General features: G+C 41.6%; 3 protein-coding genes across 4 annotated transcripts in view; 2 read left to right on the forward strand and 1 right to left on the reverse strand.

Moving 5' to 3' along the window:
- Positions 1–1,025: 1,025 nt before the first annotated feature.
- On the reverse strand, positions 1,026–3,713 carry LOC113035788 (histone H3.3). Its single transcript, XM_026191507.1, has 4 exons — positions 3,590–3,713; positions 2,381–2,524; positions 2,045–2,198; positions 1,026–1,935 (listed from the first exon to the last, which is right to left on the reverse strand). The coding sequence occupies exons 2-4, from the start codon at positions 2,506–2,508 to the stop codon at positions 1,807–1,809; spliced, it is 411 nt and encodes a 136-aa protein (XP_026047292.1). The 5' UTR covers positions 2,509–2,524; positions 3,590–3,713; the 3' UTR covers positions 1,026–1,806.
- Positions 3,714–4,244: 531 nt separating this feature from the next.
- Positions 4,245–12,475, forward strand: nop53 (NOP53 ribosome biogenesis factor). The gene is made up of 12 exons (XM_026192910.1): positions 4,245–4,510; positions 5,016–5,092; positions 5,212–5,317; positions 6,945–7,147; positions 8,405–8,460; positions 8,935–9,030; positions 9,319–9,420; positions 9,534–9,701; positions 10,724–10,899; positions 11,449–11,515; positions 11,894–11,970; positions 12,082–12,475. The coding sequence occupies exons 1-12, from the start codon at positions 4,305–4,307 to the stop codon at positions 12,140–12,142; spliced, it is 1,395 nt and encodes a 464-aa protein (XP_026048695.1). The 5' UTR covers positions 4,245–4,304; the 3' UTR covers positions 12,143–12,475.
- Positions 12,476–15,398: 2,923 nt separating this feature from the next.
- The window catches only part of gjd1b (gap junction protein delta 1b), a 36,463-nt gene continuing 24,722 nt past the window's right edge, over positions 15,399–27,139 (forward strand). The window contains exons 1-2 of one of the 2 annotated variants that reach the window (XR_003274430.1): positions 16,450–16,516; positions 16,795–18,530. Coding sequence is in view for 1 of the 2 variants with exons in the window: in XM_026192398.1 (XP_026048183.1) it covers positions 16,446–16,516 (71 nt within the window). In the remaining variant the exon portion in view is untranslated. Of the gene's footprint in view, positions 16,517–16,794; positions 18,531–27,139 lie in introns of those variants that run through there. The other variant, XM_026192398.1, reaches the window with a different exon arrangement.

Raw genomic sequence — 27,139 nt, forward strand, 5'->3', positions numbered from 1 at the left:
AGTTTTTGGCAGCGACTTTTATAGAACCTTTATTTATGCAGTTAAAAAAAATCTCATTAACATTAAAAATGTCTTTTGTAAGAGTAAGACAGCAGAAATGGCAGCAAATATTACAATAGTTCTGTAAAAATATTGTAAGTGGGGAAAAAGGACCGGATTGGTTATAATGTGAGTACAATAACACAGAGTTATAAAGATACTTGAAAAAACAGATAATCTTTTAATTCTATATATAACCCCTTTGTAAACGCTGTTCACCGAAGTCTATTTACCAACATACGTAAAGATATTACACATAAAAAAATACACGGAAACATTGGAAATCACTTTTTGGCACAACACCGGCACTGGGGAGTTAGTTTGACGTTTTCTTTTTAATCGAACATTTCGGGCTTTTAAATGTCGGTAAAGCTAAATGTAGAAAACGGAAGTGCCTGCGCTTCCTTTGAGTGCCTTCTTTATTGTCGAATTAAAGTATTAACATTTGAGTCAAACTGAAAGAGACATTTAAAAGTTGGCTTCATGCAGTGACAGTTCAAAGGTTGTTTTTAAGTGCTTTTTCGCAGCAGTCGGAAAACTACTGTCAAAATGTTTCATATTCGAAATGCTGTTATTTAGTTTTACAAGGACTAATTTTAAAAAATAAAAATAACTTTGGAGTAGTTCTTCCGACATTTTTAATAGTATTTTCACTAACTATTGCTGTTTTATGAATTTACAATAAAAAAGTAAGTAAAGTTATCCTTGTCCCTGGAGTGAGTTTTTCTCCCCAACCCCTGTTAAAAGGACGTTTTTCCTACCTACTGTCACCAAGTAATTCCTTATAAATGGTCATCTTTTTTCCTCTATTATTGCAGGGTATTTACCTTACAATATAAAGCACTTTGAAGCAACTGTTATTGTGATTTAGTGCTATATAAATACAACTGAAATTAATCTTACTAGGTTAATTTTTATAAATGAATATGCCAAAAATACAAAGCTGGGGACTTTAAATTGCTTCAAGATAAAAATCACAACTCATCTAAGCACAAGAATCTGTTTATTATGTTTGTATGTGAATTCTGGAGTACAAATATTTTGCTCTTAAAAATGACTGAAACATAAATCAAGAACACAGTAGAAAAAAAAAAGGTTACCATATCAACCTGAGAGAGGAACAAAAAGTCATAATATTACCTGGACATGATAACGTGGCTGAAAATTAAAATATGATTAACAAAGGTCTGCTACATATATGCCGCTCATCATCTGTCAAACCATGCAGTGTCATCATAGCACAATGACATTTCCAATTGACAACCAGAATTGATCTTTTGAATTTTGATACATCAAACAGCAACAGTAGAAATACACCATATCGTAAAAAAAAAAAAAGCAAAAGAAAACTTACTACTTTTACAACAAATTTCTACTTGTTTTTTAAAAAAAAGAAAAGAAAGTCAGAAGACTCATATCAATGTATGTGTCTGTCTGAAGATGAAACTCAACCTTAATGCTAATTTCTATTCCCATGTTCAGATCATACACTATTCTTGGTTCGCAAAAGCATCTTATTCATAGAGGTCACAAGGTATTCCTGTGGCTCACTAATTAGAACTGATGAATGATTTCAAAGTACATGAAGATACCGCTAAGAAAAATCTGCTACCGGTAGCACCAAAGAAGACATGATCACACATTTACGGTTATCACAATCATGATATATATAGAGAACCTCAAACCAAACTACTAAGTATAGAGGAAGGAAAAGGAGAAATGAGTGGCGAAGGGACGAGAGGACAGAGTATAATAAATCAAAATGTTTTAAGCACGCTCTCCGCGGATGCGACGTGCCAGCTGGATGTCTTTTGGCATGATGGTGACACGCTTGGCGTGGATGGCGCACAGATTGGTGTCCTCAAACAGACCCACCAGATAGGCCTCGCTGGCCTCCTGCAGGTGGCAGAAAAATTCAACATTAGAGGCATTTTAGTGAACAGATGACAAATAGCCTGTTTTTTTGTTGTTTTAAAAATGAAATTAATCAGTGAGAGCTACTGACCTGCAGAGCTCCGATGGCTGCGCTCTGGAAACGCAGGTCAGTCTTGAAGTCCTGAGCAATTTCCCTCACCAGACGCTGGAAGGGCAGCTTGCGGATCAGCAGCTCAGTGGACTTCTGATAACGACGGATCTCACGCAGAGCCACAGTACCCGGCCTGAAGTGCAGAGGTGGAAATTAAACTGGCAGTGAGTCAGTCTTATCTTATAGTGAGAATGTGCAACAATACAACGGGGGCCCCTAGTTAAGAAGACTGACTAATGACGGATGCCTGCTCTTTTCATACACATTAGGTTTACATTATACTATAGTTTCCAGGAGAGCTAGGTGACATCTCACCTGTAGCGATGGGGCTTCTTGACACCACCAGTGGAAGGGGCGCTCTTGCGAGCAGCCTTGGTGGCCAGCTGCTTACGTGGAGCTTTACCTCCAGTGGATTTACGGGCAGTCTGCTTGGTACGGGCCATGGCTACTACAGATCACCTGAAGAAAACAAGTAAAAGGCTGCATTAATAAAAACAATAACAACAATAATAATAATAAATACAGACACTTTTTCCCATATCTATGACAATCTTTTTCGTTACAGCAATAATAAAAATAAAGTGATTGCATATTAATTTAGTTTCATATTTCTTAGATGTTCAACAGACAGGGGTTTTTTTTTTTTTCTTCCGGAAAGTTCAGAATAAAATATGTGTACAGGCTGTAAAGAATGAAAATTAACTTTCGCATTGTATTTAAAATGATTTGGAAGTTAACAGCAACATGACAGACTCCACTCTTCCACGGGAGCCTGAGTTTTGTTTTTTTTTTTTTAAATACCCGAGGTGGCTTATGCAATGGCTATAAAAAAAAACAAAACAGTAATAGGCAGCATAGGCACCCAATCAAAACTGAGCCCTTTATCAGATAACCCAAACACATCATGGATTAGCGCCTTTGGGGCGGGACGTAATGAACATGCCAACCACTCAGGGCACGGGGTTTCCCAGACAAACCTCGCCCCTTGCGCACTGAACGTGGGTTTGTTCGTTTCTTCATATTGGGCTCTCCGCTTGCTCACAAGTCTAGTGTTTTTCATTCAGAATGAGCTATTTTAAAGGAAAACCAGTCGACCCCGCCCACCCCGGCGGCCTCGTAAAGGCAAACTAGCGCACCGAAGATGATGGCTGGCTGGTTGGCTTGAAGAATGTAAACGGGAAGGAAAAATCGTTGTACCAAACGAAGAGGGTGACGATAAAAACGACGGAAGAATATAAAAACCGCGGCGTGAAAGTGGAATACACTTTTTGAGGACGACACTAGACATGTCAGGGGATCGATTGATGATAATTATTGTGTCAGATGACCCCTCACTTTAGGCGCATTTCCGAGTCAAATTCGACCGGATCACAAGTGCTTTTTAGGTCCCTCACTCCCCGAGCAGGCAGATAATAGCTCGAGTGCCCTGCGTTTTCGTCGAAAATAAACGAAAAAACACATAATTTCCAAACTAACTTGACATTAAAAGATAAAGTGGAGTTTTATTCAAATAATGATACTCACCTTTGAAAACTTGGTCAAAGATTGCCGCCTAAAACTGGGAATGTATTCTTGAGACTCTTAAGCGTTGTTCTCGCAATAAAATGAAGGGAGGAAAAAAAGGAAAAAGAACATATGAAAGCAAGAGGAGACACGTTTCCCATGATGCAACTGTGACAAACATATTTCACACATGCTGCAACATGATAAACAACTGCATCATCACCTTCACCAGCAACGTCCCGCAACAAGTTTTTCCCCAAGCTGATTTTTGACCTTTTTGTTGGTTAAAGTAATTATTAGAGAAGTGTTTAAACCAAACGCCCATTACAGGAAAAGGGAGACTGAAGCACCATCAGCATTCAAGAGTCATTGCAGAAACAGTGATATTCAGTCTTTCAGCCCTTTAGAGCTATATTTGCTGTTTATTTTATATTATTTCTCAAAATAAAAATGTAAAAGCAGTGTAATTAAACTGTTAATATTATACAAATATAAATATATATATTTTACATTAGAGCCAGTCCTACAATATGGTGAGTTTGTAAAATATATAAACAAATCTCATCTTAATCTTGTAAACAATGCAGTGAAAAGCAGAACTACTTTTTTATTAAGTTAGTTATAAAAGCAGTTTAATAGCGTTTACTCTGCCAGTCCGGCTGGTGGCGCCAAACTGTGGTTCCCGCATACAAAAGAAGAAGAAACGCGCTTCTCCCTCCCCCACTAGTCCTCCAACATGGCGGCTGCCAGGAGATTGAAGCGCGTGGCGATCTCACAGCCAGGTTTTTTAACTTTAAACCCCAAAGTAACCCCTACAGACCTGGTCAGCAGTCGGAGAAAGCGTGTGAACAAGAATAAGAAGAAGAACTGGAACAAATACAGTGACGTACAGGACGTAGAGGAGTTTCTAGAAGACGTCAGGCATCAAGAGAGGACCACGGGGTGAGTTAACAGCCAGTGAGACGTGTTGAAAATGTGTATTTTAAGTCTAAAATTAAAAACAGAAATTGTCAACTATTATATCTGATACTAGTATTTCTGCTCACCTTTACCCCTAGATTTATATTGGGCAGATAAAAATGTGCTGTGTTTACCTTTCAGTTGATAATAATCATGGTCTCAGAACATATCCGTTTTAAACATTACAAGGATGAAGTTGCTTCTGTCGTGGGACTTTTATTTTGTCACTATCATGGTTTGTAATGACTTGATAGTTTCAAACCTGCTGTCGGCCAAAAATAAACAGACGTGTTGGTTTGTGGTCTTGAAATGTGAGCGTTTACTGTTATTGACTTTGGTGGTTTTTAGTCTGCTTAAAAACCCCTGTGATGGACTTTGTTTTTCTCCACTGTCCACAGCATACATGACACTGTTGAATAATTGTTGTAGTTGAAAATCTGTCTTTTAAATTATACGTATGACATAATGGCATCTTTTTGGATTTCAGGGGTTTGCTGTGTGAGAAATCAGATGACAGTTTGTTCTTTTTGGATGTTGGACAGCCGAAGAAAGTTGAAGAGAAAGGTAAACTTGTTTCCCTGTCATCTAAAGCACTTTATTTCTATCCAATTATTTCTATTATTTTGTTTAAAAAATGCACCTGAACAAGTTGGTAAATCTGAAATTTTGTTTCCTCTGTGAAGAAGCTGCAGAACCAGTCAAGGGGAAGAAGAGGAAAGGGAAATCATCGCGTCCTCTGAGGATAGACCTGATCCTTCAGCATGACTCCCTTGTTGCACCGCCTAAAGAGTCAGTAATCCTAGTCTCTCTGATCCTTGAATCTGTGGTCTTTCAACAGTATTTTTTGCCTTTATTAAGTGGCACAGTAGTGAAGAGTAGACAAGTGTGGGAGCGTCAGGGAAGACACACAGCAAAGGGCCTTGGGACCAAGGTCTGGGCATATAGTCCTACTCACTGAGTGTGACACCCCCCCCATCCCCCCTTTGAATCTGTTTTAAATTGTTTGTCTGATTTCCAGTTTTTTGTTTATCACACTTAAATGTTTTAGATCATCAAACAAATGTAAGTATTAGACAAAAATGATGCACGTAAACACGATGCAGATTTTAACTGAAGGTGTTAATTATTAAGGGGGAAAAGAAATTCAAAACCTACATGGTCCTATGTGGAAAAAGTGATTGTCCCCTCCTTTTGTAACATAAATTGGTGTATTGCATCTTTGCAAAGCTGTGTTCAATTTCTCTAGCCACACCCAGGCCTGATTACTGCCACTCCTATTCTCAGTCAAGAAATCATTGAAATAGGACCTGCTTGTGGCGTAGATCAAAAGATCCTTGAAAGACATCATGCCAAGGAAATTCAGGAACAAATGACAAAGTAATTGAGATCTGTCAGTCTGGAAAATTTTATAAAGCCCTTTCTAAAGCTGTGGGACTCCAGCAAACCACGTTGAGAGCCATTATCCACAAATGGCAAAAACATGGAACTCCTTCACAGGAGTGCCTGGTCAGTCAAAATGACTCCAAAAGTGCAGCAATGACTCATCCAAGAGGTCACAAAAAACTCCAGAACAACATCCGAAGAACTGCAGGCCTCACCTGCCTTAGTTACAGTCAGTGTCAATGACTCCACCATAAGAAAGAGACTGGGCAAAAAAGGGCTGTATGGCAGAGTTCCAAGATGAAAACCACTGCTGAGCAAAAGGAACATAAAGGGTGGTCTCAGTTTTGCAAGAAAACATCTTGATCTTCAAGACTTTTGGGAAAATACTCTGTGGACTGACGACTTCACCTGTGAATGGCTTAAGGAAAACAAAAAGACAACTTTAGATTGGCCTAGTCAAAGTCCTGACTGGAACCCGATTGAGATGCTGTGGCATGATCTTAGAAAGGCAATTATGCTCGAAAACCCCCCAGTGTGGCTCAGTTATAAGTGTGCAAAGATGAGCGGGCCAAAATTCCAGTTATCCCAACACTTGATTGCAGTTGTTGCTGCTAAGGGTGACCCAAACAGTTATTAGGTTAAGGAGGCAGTCACTTTTTCACGCGGGACAATGTAGGTTTGGATTTTTTTTCCCCCTTAATAATAAACACCTTCATTTAGAAATTCAGGAGACAATTTGTAGAATATAAACCTATGTTTTAAGAATATTTATTTGGCTTAATGTGGAGGACTGTGTGTGTCCTGTGATGATCTCATCCTTGCGCTCCCAGTATTTCCTTCATGGGAATGTGAAGACAGTTCACAGGAGCTCAGGAGACTGTTATGTGAACAGTGTCCTGGGATCTGAGGATATAAAAACACACCAGGAGAGGAGATTCTGCTCTAACACGTCCATTTCTTTTGCATCCTTCTTCCGCATGTAATCAAATAATCATCTCTTCTGCTTCCTCTTCCACCCCACCCCCCCCACTAGTGTGCTGGCCTACCAGAAGCCAAATGCCAAGAAACTTCGTCGCACTGCCGAGAGAGCGGAGAAGCTGGCAGCCAACGGCGTGGTCCCACGGAGCAAGAAGCGTCTGCTGAATAGAACCGTTGTCGACAGGATGAGCAAAAAGACAGAAACTGAGGCCAACAACAACCCAGAGAGAGATTTTTATGACATTTGGGGACAAGAGAGTGAGTTTTGTGTGTTCATTTATGTACATCCAATGATGATCCCATCCTTGCGCTCCCAGTATTTCCTTCTTGGGAATGTGAAGACTAACATGGAGCTCAGCTGATTGTTGTGTGAACAGTCGTCTGGGACCTGAGGATGCATCTTATACATATCAGATTATATCTACTGTCTACTCTGAGATTAAAAAACAAAAAACCTTTTGCCTAAGATTTTCTCGCAGTGGTGCAGCCAGTGATGCAGTCACTGACAGTTCTATTTGTTTCATGCTTCTACTCAAATCTACAGCACGAGATCCACCTGACATATTTTGATGGTTCACTGGTTTCTGTAACTTTATAGAAGTTGTTAATGGCTTCAAGGGTAAAGGTGCCAGAGCACTTCATTGATTTTTGATGGATTCAGCAGTGATTTAACACTTTCACATGGCTCTGAGACTCGGGGTTCATGCAGAACTGTGGATATCTGTATCTTGTTTACATTCTGGTAGTTTATATGTGAAGGATAAGCTATAAGCAAGCATGAACCTGAAATGTGTTTGCATGCATTTCTAGGTTTGGGTATAGCTATTGACTAATATTAAGCTGGGTATCCATAGAGCAGGTAGCCATCAGTGATATGGGCACCGTGTGAGTGAATACTCATTTAAAGATTTCTGTGGCACAGAATGTTTGTCCATAACAGCTGATGTGATTAGGGGAACCCAGAGGAGGAAGCTGTAGGTCACAGGTGTCGAACTACAGGCCTTGAGGGCCGGTGTCCTGTAGGTATTAGATGTGTCCTTGACCCAAAACAGCTGATTTAAATGGCTAAATTACCTCAACATGTCTGGAAGTTCTCCAGAAACCTGGTAATGAACTAATCATTTGATTCGGGTGTGTTGACTCAGGGTGAGATTTAAAACCTGCGGGACACCGGCCCTCGAGGCCTGGAGTTCGACACCCCTGTGTAGGTTTTAGTGCTGGCTTGTTTAGAGTTGATTGCAGTATGCCAGTGTTATTGTACATGTATTATGAAGTTCCAGTTTAGGTCAGCCAAAGGAAATGTTCCAGCTGAGGTGGAGGGATACTTTAACATGCTGCTTTGCTGTCTAACAGCTGCTTTCCCTGCAGCTGTGTTGACAACTTGCAAGACTGGCACAGGGGTGTGGTTTGATTTTTCCAACATCTGTTGTTAATTTAGAAAATGTGGAAGTTTTGACACATTTTATTGGAATGCTGTGTATAAACCCCCCCCCCCCCCCCCATTTTCAATTACAGCCAAAGATTTGGGCGAACCCTGGTATCTTCAACAGACGCGCAAGAAACTTGTCAAGGTGAGAATAACAGTTGACTAAGATTAATCATGCTGTCTGAAGTGCTCCAATTATGCTCATTTACACGACCTACTAATTGCCTTATTTTGGGGGGTTAGAATAGGTTCAGCTTGGTGTTAATTTGCATAGATGTGCATGGACCCCATGTATTCACGCTTTCATATAATTACAGAACGTATTAAGGTTGTAGTAGAGGAAGCTGCTCATTCATTCATTGTGTGCAGAGATACTGGTTTGACATCACGGCAGTGTGTTACATGGCAGTGTAGATAAATAATATAACTTGACTACAGCAGTGTGATAAGCGGGTTGGCAGCAGTGTTTTCTGTGGGGGGGGGTGTAACTGTTTGGCACAGGCTTTAACATTTCAGAACCCTTACGTGTAAGATAGGGGGAGGGCTTTAATTGATTCGAATCAGTGTATAAAAATATATTTGTTTGATTTTGTTGAAGTGTGGTATTTTGATATTTCAGCGTCCAGAGAAGCTGAACGAGAAGCCGTCTGTGCTCCCGGCTGTAGAGGTGATCGCTCCGGGAGGGTCCTACAACCCAGACTTTTTCTCCCACCAGGTAAATTAAAAACCTGCATCTTTGGGTGTAGTTACTGATCCTACATATTGAAATGTAATTGCCGAAAAAGATTAAAGTGTTGCATAACTGTTAATAATTTAATATTAGTGCTCTTTGGTGCAAAAAATAAACATGGTAACTTTTATGTAGGCAAATTTTTGAATGGAAACAGTATTTAGAGCAAGGTGACTTTGAAACTATGGCCCCAGCCTAACAACCACTGACTTAGATTATTATAAAGCTGCAGCTGGTAATTAACAAATGTTCATCTCTCTCTTCTGAATGCAGGAATTGCTCAGGGAAGCCCATGAGGTGGAGTTGAAAAAGAAGAAGGTAGAAGACAAACTAGAGAGACAGCTGGCTTACAACAAAGCAGACACAGCTACAGAGGTACAGCTGACAATTCCTCTAGCTCGCCTTCATCTTTCACTTTGTTTTTGGTGCTGCTGATGAATGTGTCTTTGACTTTTTTCAATTCTATTGTGCGTTATTGCGTTTTTCAGGAGACAATCCTCCGTGAGCAGGTAGAAGGCTTGGTAGAGGAGAGTGAAGAGGAGGAAGAAAAAGATGCTCCAAAAGAGGATGGGGAGGAAGTGGCAGTGGGAGCCATCGCAGTGGCCGACAAGAAGACTGAAAGACAGAGAAAGAGAGAGAAGGCAGAAAAAATGAAGGTACGGCTACAAGGTTTAAAACATCCCAAATTACAGTGACCCTGACCCTAAGAAGTCTTCATACATCTGCAAAAAGATTGCACAAAACCCAAAGTGCAATGATTTTCACAGCACACATTTTGATTTGCCACTGTTGGTAAAGGACGGGTTTGTTAAGGACTGCTTCTTTCCACTTGGGTGGTCCTTCTGTATACATGCTCACTGTCGTGGCTTATTAAGGGCACCTAATGGAGTCACTATTGGGCTGATGAATGTGTGCCTACAGTGAAAAGCCAAAAAGTTCCACTGAAAACTCATTAATTGCATTTTATTGTATTAAGATTTTTCACTGGAGGATACACTGATGTCTGTGTAAGAATATTTAGTTCAGTTAGTGGTGGGTGGGACTTCAATACTCACGGACGCAGCTGGCAATATCTGCTCTCCCTGAAACCATACGGGACCAAGAGTAGAAAAAACTAATGGAAACTGAAGTTTTAAAGTTAGTCTAACAAGCTCACCTCCTATTACCCATATTATCATTCCACTCACATTTTAAACATTTATCTCACTGCCTAAGACTCCAAATTAATCATTTTTATAAAGTATACAATATCTCTTAAACAGTATAACAGTACTTGATATAAACACACCAGTCAGAACAGATGGGTTAGACGTGAGTACATCAGAGGGCAGCTTAGGTTGAGCAATTTGGAGCCAAAGTTAGAGGCAAGGCAGAGATCATTTGGACATGTACAGAGGAGGGACAGTGGATACACTGGACAAAGGATGACCAGAGATTCATGGATTTAATGCAGATGAATATGCAGAGGGGCAGTGTGACAGAGGAGGGCGTGAGAGGCAGGTGATCTGCTGTGGTGACCCCCCTAAATAGGCAGCCAAAAGAAGAGTCAGAACAAACAGCTCAAACGTAATCTGGTGACTTCAACACTTGTAAATAGTTAACCTGAAATCTGAAGGGGATAAAACATGCGTGTATGTAACACAGTCCACTCATGGCTCTCTTTTGAACCCTAATATAGGAGCAGCAGCGGTTGACAGAGAGGCGACAGACTGAGCAGCAACAGCAGCTCTTCCAGCTTCGCTCCATAAAGACCTCGATCAAACAGCAGGAAGAGACGACCCAGATCAGACAGAAACGACGCAAGGCCAAGGAGGAGGCCCAGAAAGCTCAGCCCAGGCGACTCGGCAAACTCAAGTACAAGCCTAACATGTTTTTTTACACACTCATACTTACGTGCTCCAGAGTTTTAACAACTTTTATACAGTCTGAGGTGCAAAATGGGTTTAAATGACAGGTTTTCTTTTTTCTTTTTTTTTTAAAGTTTTTATTATTTCGTATGACATACGAAATATTATTTCTTTGTTTCTTTGACAGCTGTTGTTGTGAAATCAAAAAAAAAAAAAAAAAATCTGATTATGACAAGGGAAGTTTGAACACTTAGACTCTTTATTGCTCATCTGGGTTTTCTCCTTCAGTCACAGCTGCTAATGGGGACAGAACTGCAATCCTGTAAAGTTGTACAACAGCTTCAGTGCACTCTAGTAATGGCTGCTATTCCTGATAGCTATGAAATCAAAATATTGTTTTTAACTAAACAAAACTAGCATGACAAGTCACATCACCTCGCCCCAGCTCAATTTTCTGTTGGTAGTGGCCAACATTGTCTCAGCAGGGGTCATTTTTGGCTATAAATAGCCTTTTCTATCCACGTCTTTAATGTTTGCTTTATATATTTCTTCACAGGTTCCAGCCTCAGGACATGGAGGTTCAGTTGAGCGACGAGCTAGCCGGCTCCCTGCGACAACTCAAGGTACTTCAGAAGCACTTTGACCTCCGTGAGCAAGGACACAGTTTATCTGTAATGGGTTTTGGCTAATTTGGCTGCTGTATTATCTTCAGCACTTCTCCACTATTCAAAGCTTTATCCCATTCTCTCATACTGTGCTGACTCGCTTTCCCCACAGGGATCATTAGTTTCATTTGATGTAATTGCTGGTGGAAAATTCCCAGTCCTTCCCTCTTATCTCCCCCAATTATGTCTTTGAATAATACTTAAATCGGTCTTTGTGATGAGAATAGGATTTTATGATGCACGTGGGAATTGCATATCCAGTGAGAGCAGCGTGACATTTGTGTCACATGGCTTTGTTTTGACTATTTCTCTTTGTGTAATGTTGCGACTCCACAGCCAGAGGGCAGCGTGCTCATGGACCGCTTCAAGAGTCTGCAGAAGAGAAACCTTATTGAACCCAGAGAAAGAGCCAAGTAAGGACCTCTGCTTCGCTCTTACATAACATCTCATCAAAGGCCCAGAGTGATGTGTGAATTCATAAGGTGTGTAGTGAATAACATGAGTTTCCACCCTCTCCCTCCTAGGTTCAAGAGAAGACTCAAGGTGAAGTATGTGGAGAAGAGGGCTTTCAAGGAGATTAGTTGATGCCGACCTACACATCACGGGACTGAACGCAAGAAGCTGGGAGACTTTTAAACCACCAGTGCAGAATAATGGAACTGTGTATATACGACATAATGACTGCTGAGGGCCTGCTGGGCCCTTTCAGACTGATGTCACCTGCAGCAGTGATATATAAACTCTGACCAAGAGTGCCGGATATGAGTTTTAATTGTTTCCTGTAGTGCATCTGCCATGCAGTGTTTCTATAATTTCTTTCAGTTAAATACAGATTACTGTATCATTGTGTGTTTGTGTTACATAATGTCATGCCTATCAGGGCACGATCAAAGGGTTTGTAGTAAATGGTCGAGTCCAGCTGTCAGTGTGTCACTACGCTGCTCATACAAGAGTACACTAGGTTAATGAAGGGTTAAACCCTGTAGTGGTAATGGCAATATGTCAGCTCATTGCTTAAGATTATGCCATACTCACACACCTAAACATTTTTCTGTGCTTGTTTGTTTTTATATATTGATTACACAAGTCCATCATAGAAGCTGCTCAAATGAGATTGCATCATTTAGTCTGTTTTCACAAATAGTTAATACACTCTGCTTTAGATGCTAGGATGCCCACATTATATAACAATTTGCAGCATACAAAGTTAAGGGTACACAATAGAAACAAAGTATGTCTTTTTAAAATCCTCACTTACATTAGTTGATTGAGCTGAGCTTAACTGAAGTAGATTAATGCATTTCTTTTTCTTTTTTTTTTAATATTGGGTTTAAAAAAAACAAACAGATGGGCTTGAGGAAGTTGGCATGTGATAATTGATTCCATCCCGCTGGCTTAAAACCATAATTGCCTTCAGTGTCCCACTGGCGTGAACAAGGACCTGCATGCACACACACACACACACACACACACACCCACGCCCCGTCCCCTAAGCCCCATGGTCCCTGGAGTTGCTCCAAAGCTTCTTATCTGTTAATCAGTGTGAAATTGTAGTCTTTACCTTCAGTGTCCACAAAAGGGCTCCCAACCACATGCTAGTCGGTTGAGCTGTCCCTCCTCCCTCTCAAGACAAACTGAGCACCTGATCCTGGGCTATGCTCGTTTGAGCACTTATTAGTGGTGATGACGCCAAATTACCTGCTGATGAATTAACCTGCTGACTCATAAAGCCACAGCTCGTCTCCAACCCCTCGTTCTATATTTAAAGTTTTTACGAGATACTGGGCCAGAAGTAATTTTATCAAATAATTTGTTGTACAGATATTTTTGTGGATGTTGCTGGGGTTTTTTTGGGGTTTTTTTTTAAGTATTTGGTAGGTTGTATCAAAAAAATTGAGGCATTTTGACATATAACACCAAATCTGTAGGCCTTCATGGGAGGTGACAGGTCTGGAGAACTGAGATTTGATAAATCAGGCCTATGGTGAGGCCTGCAGCTCTACAACGCTATCACCAACTGCACATAAACATACCGTGGCTAATCAACATAAAAATTTGTCACCAAGCTGTTTCCAAACTAATTTCATTGTTTTAGTCAAAACAAAAGCGCGCACATCACCATATAAGGATATTAGTGTTTTCTCCTGCACTCATGCCAGTGACCGACTGCAGCCAAGTTGTTTGCTCCCCTCCCGTTTGCCCTCCTCTCTTCACGTGTGAGACATGGTGCTGCCAGATTGTGTTGGCATGAGGAGTAGGAGGGATTACGTGTGTGCGCAGTCACTCATTACCTCCTTCAGAATAGATTACTATTCCTCCGGTCTGCAGAGCCAGCGAGTAACAGTGGAAGCCTCTAAAACACTCAGCTGCACTGCATGGAGATGCCACAGTGTGTATATGTGTGTGTGAGTCAACGTTGTCAAGTGATCTCAGGCTTGTTTGCTGCAAAGTGACAGGCATTTTTTTCCCCTCCCTCTCTCGTGCTCTTTTTTTTCTTTCTTATTTTTTTGGGGGGGCGGCCCAGTATCCTCCTGCCTGTCTCACCTTGTCCTCCTTGCGTACACGCAGCACACGCAGAGGCACGTGGACGCACTGAGCTCTGTGATGCAGGATACAGGGATATAAAGATCCCAGAATGACCCCAAAACAAGATACACTTCAGACAAGGAAGCAGTGCTGAAGGGGAAACTAGCCATAGAAACATACTGCTTTTTGTACCATACTGTAAATATACCTTTTAATCAAGTTTATGGGAGCATAGCACCTTTTCAGCACTGTCTCTGAAACTACAGGAAATGTGTCCTGAGGAGCTGAAAGTCAAATATTTTAATATTAAACATAAAAAAAAAGTCAAATATTTTCAAGTTTTTGTTTTTAATGTCATTGCAAACTAAATATGGGATTGTTCGAGCAAAATAGCCAAAGGAGGACCCTATCCTTTGTGCTAGATTCGGGATTCATATTTTTTCTGTAATACTGAGTAGGGATGCCCTGAATGTGAAATATCAACACTCGTTTGTTTTGATTTTGTTCTTTTCTGGCTTTCTATCATCTTTAAAAGTGCTTAAACACACAATTTTTCCACATTAAGCCTGTGGAAAATGGATGTAATAAAAATATCAGAAGGTACAAGATGTGACATCTTATTTGCAAATACTGAAATTCCTCATTATTGACTAATATTTATATCACATTAATATTTATATTACCACTGCGAAATATATCTAATGTATATCCCTTATAGACTATTGTCCAGGTAGTATTTAAAAGCCTTACTAGCAGCATATTACATAATATCTGAATTATTATTTATCACCGTAGATCATGAAACAGAGTACTACAGTGCCTCTTTGCAACATCTGCTCTGTGACATTTAATGATGATTAATGCATTTGTTAAAAAAAAAAAGAGCAACAACGGGAAGAATCACTGATAATGAAAACACCTAGATGTTTGGTCATGCGTGATTTACTCGCATAATTACTGATGGTGTGTTTGAGTGAGTATCTCACACACACAAACACACACATGGAGCGCTTCCATCGTGTTCTCGCTCTGTCACACACTTCCCCTGTGTCGCCTCAGTATCCTTGCATAGCCTCGGCGTGACACTGCCTCTAATGTCTCCGTCTGCAGTGTACAGTAGGTATCACTGCACAGACGCGAGAACACAATGGATGGCAAAAATGTAAATGCAGGAGAAAATCGTGTGTGGCGGAAGAGTGAAAAACTGTTTGTATGGTATGATGGGGGGGGGTGGGGTGGGGGGGAGGGCATAAACACGGTGATGGAGAGTGAGTGAGAGGGAGCCAGAGGGGGGAGGAGCAGAGAGATGATTCCTCGCTCTAATCCTCTAGACACACGCTCGGTCTGGCTGCCTACTGGCTCAGAGAGACAGAGGGAGAGAGACGGAGGCAGGTGGAGGGCGCACACAGAGAGAAACCAAGTGGGAAGGAAAAAAACAAGATGAAGGGAAGAAAGGAAAGGAGCGCTGCCTCGTAAAGCACGCTGACAGAAACAAACAGAGAGAGAGAGAGGCAGGGAGGAACTGGATAACCCAGCGACTCCGGCACGGTTTCTAGCAGAGGGAAGGAGGAGGAAGAGTGCGATGCTACAGTGCTGCTCTGCCTGAACCAAAGCAGGAGGGAAGGAAGGAGCAACAGAGAGGAGGAGGAGAAGGAATCCCTCGAAAAACAGCCTGAAGAGTGGACAGAGAAACAGGATGGAGGAGAGGAGAACACGCAGAAACCCCTGGCTGCTCAGGCTCACATGAGTGTATGGACCTCTGCCCGGCCGGAGTTACTACAAGATGCTGTCAAAGAACGAGCGTACGAGGGCGTAGTGTTAGTGTGCGAGCGATGGATGTCTGTTTGCACAAACTACGGCCGCTCCGCAAAAGTCAGCAGAAGTAGACGAGAGGCTCGGGTCTCTGTCAGAGCAGGTGTGTGCGAGTGTTGGTGTGAGAACATAGGACACACCAGCTGTTTTAGGAGGTAAACAGAGCCGGGGGAGCCCAGAGGAGAGGAGAAGGAAGACACGTTCACGTGAAGAAGTGCATGGAAGGCGAATCGCACACGCGGAGTCAGGAGTCACAGTTAGTGGTGTGAGGAAAGCGTGGCGGACAGCACATTTAATAGAAGACACGGAGTTTACAATGAGGTGTCACTGAGGTTCCTGACTTCTCTATACCAAACCAGCCACCTGAAGCCACTCCCTACCTCAACTCAACCTAACAAGTGGACTTGAACACTGAGAGACAAGGACGAATAAAGCTTTGATTGATTGATTGATTGATTGATTGACTTGAACCCCAGCTGTCTGGGAAGCCCACCTGAAGTGGGGTCAGTCCTGACTTTCTGTGCCCAGTGGATGCCTCCTGACTCCAACCATGGGAGAATGGACCATCCTAGAGCGCCTCCTGGAGGCTGCTGTGCAGCAGCACTCTACTATGATTGGAAGGTGAGCTGTTGAAGACGTGAATGCTATCTTTTAATTGAAATTATGTGCATGTGTCCTTATCTATATGTGTTTCTACAGTATAGTAAGTGTGTGCATGCTGACTGTGAGTCCCTCTGTGCTCACATTCAGGTCCAGGGTGACGGGCTGCAGGTTGTGGGGGGTAGGTGGGTTAGTTTCTTTAATCTGTCTGGGTGATACGATGGGAGGGTTATGCAGCCATGAGGGCTACTATTAGTCCACACAGAGGACTAAAACATCTACAATTCTGTCATTCCCAGTTTTTGCCATGTGCTTCTCCACGCTGATGCCTCCCTCCTTGCCGTAACATCAAGTTGGTTTCAGAAGCCAGCGTGACCCAGTTGACAATTTACCACAGTTTTCTTCACCTCTTGTCTTTTTCTGTCAAGTATGATGTCATCTTCTTTATCTTTACTCCCCCCCCCCAAAAGAAAAAAATCCACGAGCCACAGCCGATCACAGCAGTTATGATTTATGCATTCTCTAACATGCCGAGATGTGTTGCATCTTAGTTGGAGTAACTCGTTCTCAGGGCCGCAGGACGAGCAATTATTCATGAGCATTTTAGCACATCGGCTCTGTAAACATTATTAGAAACGTCTTAACATTAAGTAAAGGACGTATTCCTGAGTATGAAGGCTTTCTCAGGATATGTGTGAAACCGCAAGTTCAACTTAAGTTCATGAGAAACCATCTGAATTTGCAGTTTAAACCAATTCCCTCCAGCTACTGACTCACCCTTGCTAGTGGTACTCTTGAATTATTGAGCGAATGAATGTTGGGCAGTTTATAAAGTAAACGATGCGTGGAGTTTGTTTTTTTTCTGGATGAGTCTTCTTCTGCTTACAAAACTCTGAGTGTGAAGATTGTCGTGTTGACTTGAAGCTTGATTTTGAGAGTCAGACTGGTCAGAGTCGTTTCCTTTGGTGTTATGATACATGGTTTGTCAGCATTTGCTTTCCCTCATTCACGAGACCCTGGGAGCACACTGTCCCTCATCATCTAGGCTAGTCATAATGGGTGTGGGGTCTCAGCAAAGAGCGGGAAGGAGAAAAGACAGAAAGAGAGGGTAGCTAAGGAGAAACTCTCAAAAAGAACAATGACATCTACGGCAGGCAGTGAAGGGAAAGGGTAAAAATTAAACAAATCAAAAAGCAGAGCAAGAGAACTTGGTTCCAAAGTAGAACGGGGATGAGGAGAACCGACAAGCGGAGTGCGAGATGTGGGAGACACGAAGCAGATGACGGAGAAAGAGTAAAAAGACCGAGTGAAGGCGAAGGCAGCGGGGAGCGCTTATTCACAGACAAGCGAGCAGACACATGGCTTCAGTCTGCAGGGCGTTGGTAGGAAGCCAAGAGGAGTCTCGTCACGAGATGGTGCTGCATGTCATGACCTAAGCAGAGCAAGCAGGACACCCAGAGGCTCAGATCATCTTTGCACAGATTATATCTATTGTACAGACAGCTGAAATGTTCAGAACACAGGAGGAGCCCATTAGAAATTTAAAAAAATATCCAAACATTCACATGGGCTTACCAGCAGCCCTTTCCTGCTTAAGTTGCATCTGCTCTGGCTCAATGAGTACCCTCACTCTAGATACTCATATGGCAATATTTGTAGCAAGTCTGCAAATTATAGCACCTGAAAAGTTCCCACATATCTACAGACAACAAAAGTTCATACATAATCTTTCTGATAAAACTGAGGTGGTACTTTTTTAAATAAAGAAGTTTTTATCATGAATACACCACCATCACTATCCAAGCTAAGGGCTCATTCTCCTTGTTGTGGTTTGCCTGGTTTCACTGCCAACACGCCACTAATGAAAGTTTTGGGCGAGACTCCTTATGTGTGATTTAGACTTCTGCAGGAAATTTACACTGTGAATTAATAATGTAACTGGAAACCCCTTTTAAACCCTTTAACACAATAACGTCCCATTAGATGATGGGGTGGCTGTAGCTCAGGTGGCAGAGCAGGTCAGCCACTAATCAGAAGGTCAGTGGTTCGATCCCAGGCTGCCTCCTGGCTGCATGCCAAATATCCTTGGGCAAGATACTAACCCCGTGTTTGCCTACTGGTGGTGGTCAGAGGGCCCGGTGGCGCCAGTGTCCGGCAGCCTCGCCTCTGTTAGTGCGCCCCAGGGCAGCTGTGGCTACAATGTAGCTTGTGTGTGAATGTAGTGTAAAGCGCTTTGGGGTCCTTAAGGACTAGAAAAGCGCTATACAAATGCAGGCCATTTACCATTAGCACTGGGGTGTCCAACTCCAGGCCTCAAGAACCGGTGTCCTGCAGGTTTCAGATGTATCCTTCATCCAACACAGCTGATTTAAATGGCTCAATTACCTCCTCAACATGTCTTGAAGTTCTCCAGAGGCCTGGTAATGAATTGATATGAATGAATGATTTGATTCAGCTGTGTTGACCCAGGGTTATATCTAAAACCTGCAGGACACTAGTCCTTGAGGCCTGGAGTTGCCCACCCCTGCATTAGCACTAGTTTTTTAATATGTAGAGTTCATGCTGCGGCAGGACCTAATTGCGATCTTTTCTTAAACCCAACCCTTTTGGTGCTTGAAGCTAACAAAAGCAAAAGTGAACAGTAAGTAAAAAGAGAGTTCCCACTCAAAATACGAACTCCAGTCTTCTGATAGACATCATTGCCAATGCCTAAAGTGGGGATTATGTTTTCCCTCTCTGCGAGTTTGCTAGCGTCTGCTTGGGTCCCAGTGATGTCAATGTCATCATGAGACAGTCAGCGAGAGGGTTCATGCAAGAGTGTGCATGCCTGGCTGGTTTCTGTGCCCGTGTGGACTTGTCTGTAAAGAATTTACATTACAATGCACCGACTATGCATGCGGCCAGGCAGCGGACTTTAAAGCAGTATAATAGGAACGACTACTTGCCTGTCGGGTCTCTAGCTGTCCGCAACCAAGTATAACTAAGGCTTTAAATGCACCTTCCTGTTCTTTCAATCAGGAGCATTTTTTGTTGGTGTCTAACATTGCAGCAGTTATTACATAATGGCACTGACATCAAAGAACACCTTGCGCATATGTGCAAGACCCCAGCGACTTTGACAGAACGACAGTATTTGATGCCCTAGGATTGAGCTCAGGTTAGAAGTGGGTTAAAGGCTGCTGTTATATCAGCATTTGAATTCCAATTCCAAGACACAAAGCCATGTCCCAACAGACATTTTTGCAAAGACAGATATCGCTATCCGGTGGAGAGAAAGCGGGTTTCAGGCACTTCCACGCTTATAATTTGGAAGCAATGTCCATTTTTTATACCGTCTATGATGACATCAACGTGAATGTAAAGAGGCAATTTAAAGTTTCAACCCCACACCGAAAACACTGGTTGACACCAGTCTGTGTTTACTGTAGAAGTGTTTTTGGAACTACTTTGTCCTCCACTCCCACATTGTTTGACATACTGACAGACTGTGTAATGACCAGCTGATTGATAAACAGCTTTGCCTTTCTCAGGCAGTCTTGCCAACCGACCGCTTATTTTCGTTGCTTCTGGTGGGAGTGACTCGGATATTTATTCACTCATCATGAGATACACAGTCTGTTTATTGGAAATCTCAAACACATTGCTGTTTATCTCAGTCATGCTGGAGGACATTTTAGCAACTTGTCCAATTAAAAAATGGATGAACATGGGGATTATGTCTGTTGTTTACTACGGTGAATGGACCAGCAGTGTAATGAGGTGGGTGCTTTGAAATATGTAGTCAAACTTCAGGCGGGCATTTGTAAGCAAGTTCGGGCTGGCGCTGTGGAAGTCAAAAACCGTGTGACTGCTCTTAAGTGTCAGTCTGACTTGCTGGCTGGGGCTGCTACTCGGAGCGCTGAGGGACCGGGGGACCGCTTCTCACTTTATCCTGGGGGAATCATTCTGAAGAGCTGCAGGAGAGTCAAGGCAAAGGTGGCCTGACCGGAAGGCAGGGAGCTGGAGGCTTGGCTGGTTCGAGGATCTGGGTGAGTGATGAGTCAGTGTGTTATCTAGAGATTTTAGTGTGTGATCAAGATCTGGCTCTGATGACAGCCACTTAACATGGACACTACTACTATGAAGGATCCAGCTGAGTCAGAGCTCTTCACGTGTTCTCCACAATAGAGTAAAGTTGTGAAGAAGGGGAGGATTTCCGGTAGCCGGAGAAGGTTGTTTCAGGTTCGGCAATGGATGTTGCAACCATTGGACGCAACAAGAGACCTGGAACTGTATCTATCATTGGTACTGCAGCTGTGAGTACTATCAAAACTGTAAAGACTAAATTAGTTATTATGTTCGACACTAAATTTGCCACAGATGTAGATGCAGAAACGCGTTCTCTGTATCTTAAAGAGAAACTTAATAGAGATGTCACCCACCAGAAAACTGTCAATATATGCAACAAGCCCAGTTCTTTCAAGGTTACTGCTGAATGTAATGACATTAGTGAAATGGTCAAAAAGTGCATCCAGCAGGGGAGATAATTGCATCTCCTGGTGTTAACATATTAGCATGATGATGTCTCTTCAGGTGTTGTCTTACAACTGTGGTGGCCTGCGTGGCCTACAGGGGATAAAGCTCGACATATCGTTGTGGACAGTTTGCTTGCAGAATGGGACATTTTATGTTTGCGAGAGACATGGTTACCTAAAAAAAGACTTGGGAAACTTAACTACCTTTCCAAAATTTGATGTCAGCACAGCTATAGTCAGAGACAGAATTGAGCGGGGGGGTGTGAATGTGCTTTGGGGCAAAGAAAAATGATGCTGTGATAAAGTCAGTTAGACTGGATGATCAGCTGGTGTATTGGTATACAATATACGCAGAAAAACAATAGTTTTGTTATCCTAAATGTTTATACTCCCTATAATCTTTCAGCCATGGATGAAAGACCTAAGCAAGGTCCAGAGTTTGAACAGAAGAAACTTGCGAATTCCAGATATAAGTATGCTATTCGCTTTATATTTAAAATGAGAAAGTTATGACTCTATGGCCAGGACAATGGTGAGTAATAAAGTCACAGATTTTTGGAAAGAAACCATCAGCCACCAGGCAAACCATCTCTACCGTGTGTGGTTGAAGATATTTCTGGGGCAGATAATATTGCAGCATTATGGAGACAACATTACATTACTGCATTATGGATCACATTACTGCAGCACATCTAAAAAATGCTCGTTTAAGCTCTTTTAGCACTCTGTTTCCCTGGTTTTATGATCCATACCAGACTCAATGTTGTGTATTTTGCTTTTCCCTGTTATTAAGGACAAAGCTGGACTAGTGAGCTGTCTGGATGATTATAGGCCGACTACACTAGCCAGTATTTTATCTAAGGTTCTAGAAAGAATCCTGCTTGATAAAGTGTGTATATCTCTTCTCTGGATAATCAGTTTAGTTTCAAGCATGGTATCAACATATGTATATGTGGACTTAAGAAAACAGTGAACTTGTATAGGACCAAAAATTCATCAGTCCTCATGTGTTTTATTGATGTGTGTAAAGCTTTTGATCGAGCAAACCACAGGAAACTATTGGTAAATTTAAACAATGTGTTCCTGGGTACATTGTGAGGGTTATCTTTTACTGGCATGCTCATCAGTAGATCCAGAAGGTACACGTTGCATCCAAAGATGCAATGTCAGATGTTTGTAAGTGTAGGTGTTTGTACTTTAAAAGCACTTTTCAGGAAGTTAATGTTCACTTTTATAGAAAGTTTGAATGGTTCTGCTAACAGTATAATTTTAGCGCTCATGAATCCTACTGTGAATTTTTCCTGTTACTCATCCAGTCTAATGAATCAATGGTTGAAGTGTTTGTGTAAACTGATTTCTTATAACTGCGCTATGTGTAATATAAGATTTGTATTCATTGTAGATTCTATTTCTAATATTGTTTCATGTTTTAAATATATATATATACATATATATATATATTTTTTATGTTGTGCTTTTTCTGTGTAATCATGGACTTAAGTCTCTTAATAAAGCTTGTTTCCGTCAGTCCTAAACCCATTTGTCTCTCCCCTGCTATTTTCCTTCATCTCATTGGTCACTGAAGGTGGCGTCCTGTGAAAGAAGCACTGGACAGGTTGCTGTCCCTAAGGCGATGCCAGCGTGTGCCTGAGTCAATTTGTCATACATGAGTCACGCACACTTTAGCAGTAATATAACACTCCTTCGTGTAAGAATACACACGACCGTGACTGTAGAGTCCCTTCTACAGTCAGGGTTTATATGTATGTGTGTGTGTGTCTACAGAAACACTCAGGCTGTACGTAAAACGTGAGCTCTAACGTACTTTGGCAGCAGATCATGTGCGCTTGCTTTAGTTCTGCCTGCGAGTGTGTGTGTTCTTGTGCATCACCTGCTAGCAGTGATTTATTCTTCCCATTACGAGCAGCGGCCCAGGTGTAAATCGAGTTCTCCGGGATCACATGATGGACTGTGGCACTGCCTTTTGGTACACACAGCCTCTGAACACAAGCTGTGATATAACACTCGCCACTTAACTGCTGTCAACACATCACTCATTCTGTCGCTATGGTCCTCCTTCCATATGCGGAAGTGTCATTTGTCAGCTGCCATTGGCCAGCACGAGACTGCTAAACATGTAAGTCCATCCTCCCACCTCCTAATATTGATCTCCAATAATCGAATGGAAAGCGGCGCTTGATAGAAGACAGGTCGCTTAATGAAACAGACTTTCAGGCCTGTCCATTTGCAATACGAATTACCTCATGGGTTTAACTGACTGAAATGTTAAGTGAGCGATTAAAGCTCTAAGTACCTCATTGACTTTTTGCCTGTTAACATAAACCTTGATATTAATTAGCAGGCCAAATATTTATTCTTACAATGGCTTTCTCAATGAGCCACCCCAAAGACAGTAAAATAAAAGTTCAGTGATCAGCATCACCATTTATGAGCAGCAGTGTTAAACAGGTCCATTGACAGCCCTAATAGGCATGACTAGAGACAATATAAGAGAGAACAACCGCCCTCAAAGAATCCAGAATAAAAGCAAAACATTGAAACAATGAACACTAAGATTAAAGTTCATAAGATAAAAATATCAAGAAGCAAGTGACTCTCTGAAGCTACAAAACATGACTCTATGATACTAATAGTTCAAAGACATGATCCTCTCCATCTTTCAATTTTTCAATTTTATTCAGAATCTGCTGGGAAAAAGAACAACCTTAATCAAGCATTTGCATGTCTTTCTATCACACATTCGCTCTCTGGAGCCATCAGGACAAGTTTCTCTGGCTGATTTTCAGTCCTTATGTTGAGCCTCTTTAGGTGGCACTGCTCGTTCTTGGCTACCTGACAGAGGAGCCGGCGTATTTATGGAGTAAAGGCGTAAAGGAGTTGCATTTGCTCGAATTTTCTCATAAATAATTTTCTTTGTTGACTTCAGTAAATTCTTAAACTTAGCCAAATCAACAGATAATGCAGCACTCTGAGAGCTGGTATGCAGAAACACTCTCACTACTCAAAGTGAATATTTAAATACCTAATTCTCAAATACAACATGACTTTTCACATTTTTACAGAAAATTATACTCTTGCATATTTGGAGGCTAATGCTGTTATTTGCACATCAGCTATAGAGAAAATAACAATATTAATCAATTTTATATCAACTATATCATTTGTAATATATTGTATTTTTAAATTTAGTTTGGTACTTACTGTCTCTAAGCAACTGTGACCACATAATTCATTGGGATTAATAAAGTATTCTGATCTAAGGCCGGATTTAGACTTCTGTGAGGAATCTTTGTAGAGACTATGACCAATGTTACTGCCAACATTTCTGCTTGTGCTGCTACATTATTAATGTGTTAATTACCATGTGGTCGCGTCCTGGTGTTTTATATGCAGTGCAAGTTGACAAAAACGAATAAAATGCCGGGACTTTTTTCCCTGCTGGTTCCTGCTTTTTGTTGTTTATTTCAGGGGCAAACATACTTGTGATTCTAGTTTTTCCACTTCTTTTTATGTTTCCTCACATTGCATAGTATTTACAATCCACTTTGGGGGAATTTGTGAGTCCTTATATTGATGCTATGATTATTGCACCTTATATTGAGATGATGATGGTTATTCTCACTCTGTGAAAAGTAGCTGCAAATGCAAAGGAGGAACTGTCAGTACTGAAGAGAACAATCCCAGAAGTTGCGAGGTGCATTGACCTGATGTGTAGTTATATTTCTAGGGAGGTGCATGCTACATTACAGAGTAGGGTTTCAGAGGGGTTTGCAGCTGTGACGTTGCTACAGCATAGATTTCCCGGTGAAGCATAAATCCCCAGTAATCAAACAGTATTTACGCTGGCTTTGAACAGTCACACTTGAAGACAGGATAACAAGTTTTTTGCAAATCCTGATCTGTTTAACCCTTTCATGGATGAATTATGACAACCTCAATCAGGATTTTTTTTCTTAAGTATTTTTATTAATCTTTAGGCATGAAAAAAAGATTTTTGAACTTCATTATTTAAACATGTACTTTTCTAAGAGTTTGTCCACTTAGGAGGACAACATACATTCTGAATTTGGTGTAGAGTGACACATCAGTGTCCAATGTAGTGGTTTATGTGCAAGTATACCATCAACACTGACACAAATACAAGAAAACAGCCTTTGAATAGCTGTCACTGTGACCACCACCATGCGTGAAAGGGTTAAATTCCCAAACTGTAGTTCGTTCAGCTCTCGCTGTTTCTGCTTTAAAAAAAATGTAAAGAATTTACTGTAAGCCTGACCAAACGCACCCAAAGGTTTTCAGACACTGTTAGATGATCTGACGAGCACTTTGTCTGGAGCATTTTGAAGCCTTCGAACTGCTTAGATGTGCATTTCAAGTAGGCCTTCCAGCTTCAGTTCATTAACGTCTCCCTTCAGAAGAGAAGATGATGGAGGATTTCATTTGATCTCAGCGTGTCTGTGCACATGCAGACTTATCAATACTGTATGTTTCCAGTCAAGGTCTCCATCTCGTTCTTGACGAAGGCCTGCTCTCTCAGTGGGATTCCTCAGCACGGCCCCTGTAAATCTCAAGAGTGTTCACTCAGGGAGCTCATCCATATATATGTGTGCATGTATCTGTGTATGCCACTTTATCAGCACACTCCAATGCATGCATTAAGCTAAAACCAATATTTATTAGTGACCTTTGTTATCTGCAACTCGATGCGTCTCTGGTTGGTGGCAAGTTTCAGCTCTGTCGTCACATGACCTTTAGATCATGGTGCATTTATTTAGCAAGTCCCTGTGGAGCACTCGCAACCCCGTAGAGGCTACGCTCGATTTTGTTTGTACATAATTAGAATTAGCTCACAAATGATGCTATATTGCAGGAAAAAAAAGGAAAGAGGCTGCGATATCGAGTCGCTTGCGGCAGATTCCCCTGCGAGACTGTTAAAAAGACACTCTAACAGGGAGCCAAGTGAGACCGCCAACATGTATTCCCTCCATCCCTCTCTGTCTCTGCTTTCACACTTCCTTCCATTCATATGTAATGACCCCTGAGATGCTGCCGGCTGTAATGTCAGCGCCTTCACGGTGCTACCACACAACACTTATTAAAATGACCTCACATGTTATATTGCCAGATTATGAATTACTGATGGGAGTAAGACTCATGCCATTCCTGCTACATTAGATGGCTCCTACACAGCTGCTGATAAAACTTTAATTACATGCAGCATCTGGAAATGAAATATCAAACATAAGTTTATTATTGACGGTGCCTCACAAGTATGCACTAGTGTTCCTGCTCGAGATACAAAGATCCTGGAAATGAGCCCTCAGAGCAGGAAAGAGCTGCTCTTTAGCTGCTCACAGCCTTTCATGGCTGGAATACTACAACCAGCCTCCATTGGGATTACTATAGAGGCAGAGTTGTAGCTGGGGGAGAAAAAGAGAGCAACTGCATGTAATTACACAGCTTGTGTTCTCATTTCTTTTTGCTTACACCCCGTATCTACTTCCTCCCCCATCCTCTCGCTGTACCCCAGCTGCTTATTCTTCCTTGCTTCAATCTCACGCTCCACATATGCTAAGGTCAGGGTTGACATGGCATTTACTGTCATGCTCCTGGGTCATTAACCGAGCACCCACACTGCGTGCTTAACATTTATATGTTCTTAATGTATTTTCATTAGCGTACTTAGTCTCAAGCTCGTAGTTCCTGAGGATAGTCTTATTATTCTGCATTCCTTGCGTTTCTATTTGTTTCTAGCTCCCTTTTGTTTCTTGTTAAATCTTCTTTTGCTTGATTGGTTACACCTGTTTTATTTACCGACCACCTAATCAGCCTTTGTGTATTTGAACGCTCAGTTTGGGTCTGTCCCTGATTGCTCTTCACTTTCTTGCTCTGTTTTCTCTGAGGAATTTATTCCAAGTGATTTTGAATATTTGGATTCAGTTCAAAAAAACATTTCTAAACAGCATTAAAGAATGATTTTGATTTTAAATACTGTGTACTGCATTTGGGTTTCACAGCTGCCTATGACATTTACAGGCTGACAGCTTACTGGTTACACTGTAAGACATTATTTAAAGTAGATGATAAACCTGTACATTAATGCCAATCT

This window comes from Astatotilapia calliptera, chromosome 14 (genome assembly GCF_900246225.1).
Source record: "Astatotilapia calliptera chromosome 14, fAstCal1.2, whole genome shotgun sequence".
Taxonomy (NCBI): domain Eukaryota; kingdom Metazoa; phylum Chordata; class Actinopteri; order Cichliformes; family Cichlidae; genus Astatotilapia; species Astatotilapia calliptera.